This window comes from Anneissia japonica, unplaced genomic scaffold, assembly GCF_011630105.1.
Source record: "Anneissia japonica isolate Jap-2015-1 unplaced genomic scaffold, ASM1163010v1 scaffold1764_len714935_cov166, whole genome shotgun sequence".
Lineage (NCBI taxonomy): Eukaryota > Metazoa > Echinodermata > Crinoidea > Comatulida > Comatulidae > Anneissia > Anneissia japonica.
This window is the reverse complement of record NW_022757468.1, coordinates 516,783-523,249: the sequence shown is the minus strand read 5'-3', so window position 1 is coordinate 523,249 and position 6,467 is coordinate 516,783. Positions and strand designations below refer to the sequence as shown.

Below are 6,467 nucleotides of genomic sequence, written 5' to 3'. Positions count from 1 at the left end.
TAGGAGTGCGTTGATGCGTACTATAATACCACTGGCATTATAACTGAATATAGGCTAAAATGTTATCAAGTGTTTCCTTCTTTTATCATTATAGTAGAAGATAACTTCTGGCCTATATGTCTTAGGTTGTCAGAATACGAGTGGCGGTCGTCCGCAGCTCCCTCCGTGATATGGATGAGAAAAATATATACAGCTGATTTGACATTTGATGATATATTGCTGACTTCAATTTGTCAGAGTGGAATTTTATCGACTCGTGACAACCCCACTCTCTCGAATGCCAAATGGTCGACCACACCAAAATCAGTTCAGAGAATTGTAAAAAAAAAAAAAAAAACAAAAAAAAAAACAACTCAAGCTTTTCTTTATAATTGGCCTCCATTTCAGAACACTTTTCGCGGGCATATAAAGCGTCGGAGATGTTTGGACCATGGAAAGGTTTTTTATGCTTGATTTGTCTGTCAGAAGAATTAGAAAATTAAATACCATACCTTATCTCAAGGCTGAGAATTCAATTAAAAAATTCCTCTGGTTCCATCTTGCATGTATCCAGGAATTCGAAATAGAGGGGGGCCCAAAGAAGGACTTTCACAGTTTGAGGATCTACCTCAGGCCCAGCTGGTTCGGGTTGAGGTAGAACAATTTATGATTAGGCCTATGGCACGTCTAGATGTTCGGAAATTGAAATTTTAGACTGAAAATTTGAGTAGAAGGTCCTGGTTTTTCTCAATTTCTTGTTAATTCTGAAAAATGTAGGGGCGAGGGGGGGGGGGACCCGGGCGCATGGTTTTTCCCATACAGTTAAGGCAGAAATTTTAGAGGGCGCTATTTTGAGTCAGTTAGGTGAAATGATATGCATGATTATTCATACATGACCTCCTCCTCACAAAACGAGTTCAGTGGTGGTGTATTGAGTAAGGTGCAATGCTTATGTGTGGATGAACGCTGGTGTATATATATATATATAATCAAAGACACTAGGTTACTAATTCAATATTTTATTTTGCACTACAGACTGTTTCATGAGGGCACAGCCTCAATCATCAGGGGCTCGGCTCTGAATTTCAGATTCTGACAACAATGATCAGAGAAGGGTGCCACCAAATGATTCAGCTCATCTACGATAACTTCTGCTATGGTATTTATCTGGTTAATAAAATAAAAGACATTTTGTTGGGTTATTTGTTTGAATTAGTATGCTTAAAATAAATATGGTAAAAACAGTTTGTGTTGTCCAAAAAAAATTAGGGAAGGTTTTTTAGATGTGTATAAGAGACAGTATATATATCAGGGCTTGTTATCTGAAAATGGTTGGTGAGCTAAAAAAAACCCACACCTATTTTTTTTTTTTGGCGAGTGATTATGTTGGGGGAAGTTTAAGTTTCTTTTGAATAGTTAGTATACACATAAATACTACTGCAGTCATCAAAGTGGTATTAGAGTTCAAAACAACACATTCAAGCAGAAATCTTGTCACAGTATTTGGGGTTTTTACAAGATTTAAAGTGAATAATTTTCAAACCTCTAATCCTCAAATCAGAAGCCCATATGTGTGCTTCAAGTGACATAAAATGTAAAAACAATGAAAAGACGATGTCATTGAAGGTTGACTTGCGGAACACAAATATATGTCTATATTCAAACCTGAGACCTTCTGCTGTCTAGCATCATTAACCCACGTTTATCAATACAAAGAAAGAAATATAAAATTACGATTGTCATTACTACAATAGATACCTTAATTTATAATTGACCTACAAAATATTGAGTGCCCAACACACTTCATCAAGAAATGTTACTTACAATAATTATCTCATAATAAAATATATAATTATATTACATCATTTGTTTGTTTATTTACAAAATTAATTTAATTAATAAATAACAATAATCTTTTTAAAATTTGTTACATATCAAGGAGGTTTAACAATAGGGGGATGGGGCTGATGGGGGGCACAAAGGCTTAGTGGAAGAGGATTTGATGATTAAGCGTGAGGGTACTGTCAAAATAAGGTGATAAGAAGCGATTTCTAAGTACTGTACCTGAGCGTCTTTTGATAGGTACCACTGATGTCTCTAGATATCTCGCCCTATGTTAAGTTGATTTTTACAGAAACAGAATTTAGCAACCTTTGGATATTTATCAACTATACATTTAGGTTGATCTCCATAAAGATTAATTCGGCTTATCTCTTCTGTTACTCTGTATCTTGTGATATTCATTTTATCGTGGGACATCTCTAGAGTTGCTTCGAATAAACCGGGTCCAGGAGCTGTTTCCACGGTAACCTGGTAGAGTAGTGCCATTTCGTGCACATCAACATTAGCTTCCTTGAGAAAGCCTGGTTCTCTTTGGTCAGCATCTACAGTTTTATCAAACGTCAAAATCTGTAGGAAAGAACGCAAGAAAAAAGATTTAACAAACAACAGTCAACAAGCGACAATCAAGAACAAACAAAAAACTAATAAACTACAAAATGATAGATACAGTGTACCCTCAAAATCGAGACCCTTCTAATTTCGAGACCACTTTTTAAAGAACTAAATAACAATCTTATCTTTTAACATAAAGTTTAACCCTCTATTTGGAAACCAAGACCGCCCAAAATTTTAGGTCTCTAAGGTGGTCTCGAATTGGAGGGCAACTGTACGGTCCGAGTTAAAAAGATACACTGAAATGTAATTACATATTTGAAATGCTTACTTTGTATTTTTAAGTAATAACTCACAAAATTTAAATAAAAAAAATGTTCACCATCAATTATTGATATACAGTTATTAAGTACAGTAATAAATTTCCTCCTGTATCCTTGGCTGGTAATCAATTTTTAGTTGTTTAACTTTTTTTACCTTTTCATTTGAATAATTGAAAACAATTTCATTTCATTTTTTAGGTTTTCCTAATTTGTTTTGTCAAACACTATATCTTTAAGCTAATAAAAATTAAACAATGAAATTTAATATTTGAATTGCTTAAATGTAAGCCTATTATTGCACCATTTCATGCTACAATACTATGTTTTCATAGGAAAGTTACAATTATGATAGAAAATAGTTATACAAACATATAAAATAGAAAAGACATTTTCTTTACTTCCGAATTTGGAATCATTCTTTGAGCAAATTTCACTTTCTTCAGCACAATATGAGCACAATGATCAGAGAAGGGTGCCACCAAATGATTCAGCTCATCTACGATAACTTCTGCTATGGTATTTATCTGGTTAATAAAATAAAAGACATTTTGTTGGGTTATTTGTTTGAATTAGTATGCTTAAAATAAATATGGTAAAAACAGTTTGTGTTGTCCAAAAAAAATTAGAGAAGGTTTTTTTTTTTGTTTTTTTTTGTACAGTATAAACATTTTTTCATAAATATTCTCAAAGCAGTATCACAAAATACTTATATGATGCTAAGGGCACTTATCAAACTGTACTGTTTATTCAATAGCAGCAAAAGTGCATGGAAGGAGGAATAGCCCAAGTATATGCTTAGCTCTATGCTCTATGGGATTCAACATAGTGGCAGTGAGGGAAAGAGCAAAATCAAGGGAAGGCCCCTCCCCCACTCATCTTTGTCAAGGTTCATTGAACCAACTTTCTTTCCCCCTTTTTTTACAAGAAATATTTTTGGGCATAACACAGTAATACCAAAACACTTCAGATAACTTCAGTATGGCCCAGTTTTCTAGGTACAAGAGGAATTAGTCCCTAGGACACTGGATTCCAACAGAAATTTTCTGTGACCCCATGCTCAAAATCCCACACCCATCAGGTAAGTCATGCATGGTGCCACTGCTTATTTATACAAGTGGCCATCAGACATGAGTTCCTACAGGAGACACCATCACTCACTTTCTGGAGAACAAACCCTTGTAATCTCGAAAGCTTGGATGAAGGCAGTATGATAGAGGGAGTATAGCTAAAAAAGATCTATTAATCAATCAACTATTCATCATTCAAGTGTTTCTAGAGCTTCTCATGAGGGCAGTAAAATAGAGGCAGTAGACCTAAAAAGATCTATTAATCAATCCACTATTAATCAATCAGCCTCATGAGGGCAGTATAACAGAGGCAGTAGAGCTAAAAAAGATCTCTTAATCAAATACAAAGCTCTGAACCAGATACTAAGAGAGAAAAGCTCAATTTACCTCTAAATCATTTCCAGGCGGAACCATCTCCCACTTTAAGCATGCGCACCAGTGAGGAGCTACTCCAGCCATACTGCAACTTCTCTTCAACGGTACTTCATGAAACAAGCTCATCCCTCGTCGCACTTCATCTCTCACATCACTACTGTAGTCTAAAATACTGCGTAATGTTGCGTGTATATCGAAAGGCGTGGTGAGCCTATTCGAATTCAATTCAAGATTCTTATAAATAGTTGGATGCATTTTTCGAATCCAATCTGGCAAAAAGATGGACATAAATGGGAGCCTCTCTTCCAACTTTCCTTGAAGAGTGGCTCGAATTTTTGTATAGCGTGCACCATGATCACTGTAAACGAATAGGACTGTATTGTTCAGGAGACCATCCTTGTTAGTTTTTTTCAGAAATGAGTACAAGTGCTCGTCCAGCAGTGACAACTGGTTAATATCGGCATGTGTAAGTCCAGTGTAGAGCATAAACCCAAAGTGGTGAATGCTTTTATAATCAAACATAAAGTCCTGCATATAATCAAGCATTACTTCGTGGACAGATTTAGGGCCGAGGCACAGACCTTCTACTCGGACTTCCTGCCAGAAAGTTCTCATGTAGTGGTCTGTAGGCTGGGCATCAAAACCATTGAGCCTCCAGTTGTAGGCAGATATGGCGGGAGAATCTTCTGCAAACAGTGTCGCATAACCTGCCTTTTTAAAGTCCTTCCATACAAAAGGATAAACATCAACCTTTGTTGAATTACTGAAGCTCTTACGAACTTCCGGTAGTTCTTTCTCGTGTTTGCCTGTAAGCATGGGAGTGAGGGCACCATTTGTAGCATCACCAACGATATTATACCCTTTTAAAACCACAGACCCAAGAATTTCTGTTAAGTAACGATACGATTTCGGCATTTTGCGTATAAAATTCAATCGAGATGTTGAATCAACTCCGAGCATAATGACATTTAATCCAAGAGCTTTTTTTGGTAGCGGTGTGTTGCGAGCATGTGCCATTACCTTTTTGTTAGGATTAATATGGGAATGGATGTCAACATGAGTGCTGTGGAAGTCGGTTTCATACTCCAGTGAGGAAGGATTTTGATCATCAGGATTAACTTCAGGGTTCTCGCAGCCAACAATCACAAAGTCTGAATCAATTTTATATCTAAGTTCTATGTCATTTCTTGTATGTGTGGGCCCAACAGGCACATCAATAGGATCGGTTATAAAAGATAGAAGATCAGAATCTCTCTCAATGGTTGATACTTGACACGACTCATACTTCCCTTTCTCTACAGCTTCATATCGTATAAAAATGTGATTATTTTTCACATAACTAATTGTCTGACCTTTGCACTCAAGAGGTGAAGGGTCATGAAATAGGTGTGCGATTTCTGGGTCGAAAGGTTTTAATTCTGGCATTCTGCAAACTTGTTCAACAGAAGTATTAACTTGTATAATCATATGATCAATATCTGGCCCAGAATGCAATTCTTTTTTTACAATGGACAGATTAACTGGTTCTTTTTCTGCCTGTCGTCTTACGTTTGTAAAGTATGTGCTTACTTTTGTTGAACTGTTACTGAAAGAAGTGTTTTTTACCAGTTGATTCTTCAATTCATGTCTTAACATTTTATTTTGTGCTGCATTATCTACTGTGATATTTTTTTGCTTGCCTAACCTTCTCTGCAATTTTTTTTGCTTCATGATATTTAGGAAACCTACAGACCTGGAATAATTTGCTTTGCGCAAGTGTCCCATTCGTACGTGTTGATGCTGAATAACAGTTGACAAGTTGACAGTCTTTGTGGACTGAAGACTATGAAATGACACCAAAAGGAGAATTAGGCTGAAGATGATGATCACAGAAAATAAGAAACGCACTCTGTCATTAGTGATACTTAGATTTCCATTCCGCCCCATTGTCCAGACTTCGCAACTTTATTTTCATTACTGCTGAAGTTAACCCTTAAAAAAAGAAAATACATTCATTAACATATTTGAAATTAAACTAATTTATCATTCAATATTATTTGTACATTAAAAGTAAGCAAGCAAATAATAAGCCCTGGCTGATAATATGGGGAGTGAGGCAAAGCTTATTTTTCATAAGAAGCATTTTTTTGTTCATTAAATCATGAAGACGTTTTACAAGGCAAGGCTACCTACTACTACAGACAGGTCCTAGGCTAGGCCTACTGGCTAGCTTAACATATGCCTAGCTTCTTAGCCCTAGACGTAGCCAATATTACAGGTGAAGTGGGCTAGCCTAGGCCTAGCTATGCTTGCCTTGGGCCACACCCTGTCCCCTTCCCTGGCCTATTCC

At 36.3% G+C, this 6,467-nt stretch overlaps 1 protein-coding gene across 1 annotated transcript; it reads right to left on the bottom strand.

Moving 5' to 3' along the window:
• Positions 1–1,599: 1,599 nt before the first annotated feature.
• On the bottom strand, positions 1,600–6,141 carry LOC117124760. The gene is made up of 3 exons (XM_033271082.1): positions 4,151–6,141; positions 3,095–3,220; positions 1,600–2,388 (listed from the first exon to the last, which is right to left on the bottom strand). The coding sequence occupies exons 1-3, from the start codon at positions 6,062–6,064 to the stop codon at positions 2,077–2,079; spliced, it is 2,352 nt and encodes a 783-aa protein (XP_033126973.1). The 5' UTR covers positions 6,065–6,141; the 3' UTR covers positions 1,600–2,076.
• Between the last annotated feature and the right edge of the window lie 326 nt (positions 6,142–6,467).

Excerpts from the sequence above, each read along its gene's own strand:
- LOC117124760 (XM_033271082.1), bottom strand. The coding sequence starts at position 6,064 with ATGGGGCGGAATGGAAATCTAAGTATCACTAATGACAGAGTGCGTTTC. Across the intron at positions 3,221-4,150 it reads CGCCTGGAAATGATTTAGAG|ATAAATACCATAGCAGAAGT; the intron begins GTAAATTGAGCT and ends TTTATTAACCAG. Across the intron at positions 2,389-3,094 it reads GAATGATTCCAAATTCGGAA|ATTTTGACGTTTGATAAAAC; the intron begins GTAAAGAAAATG and ends TCTTTCCTACAG.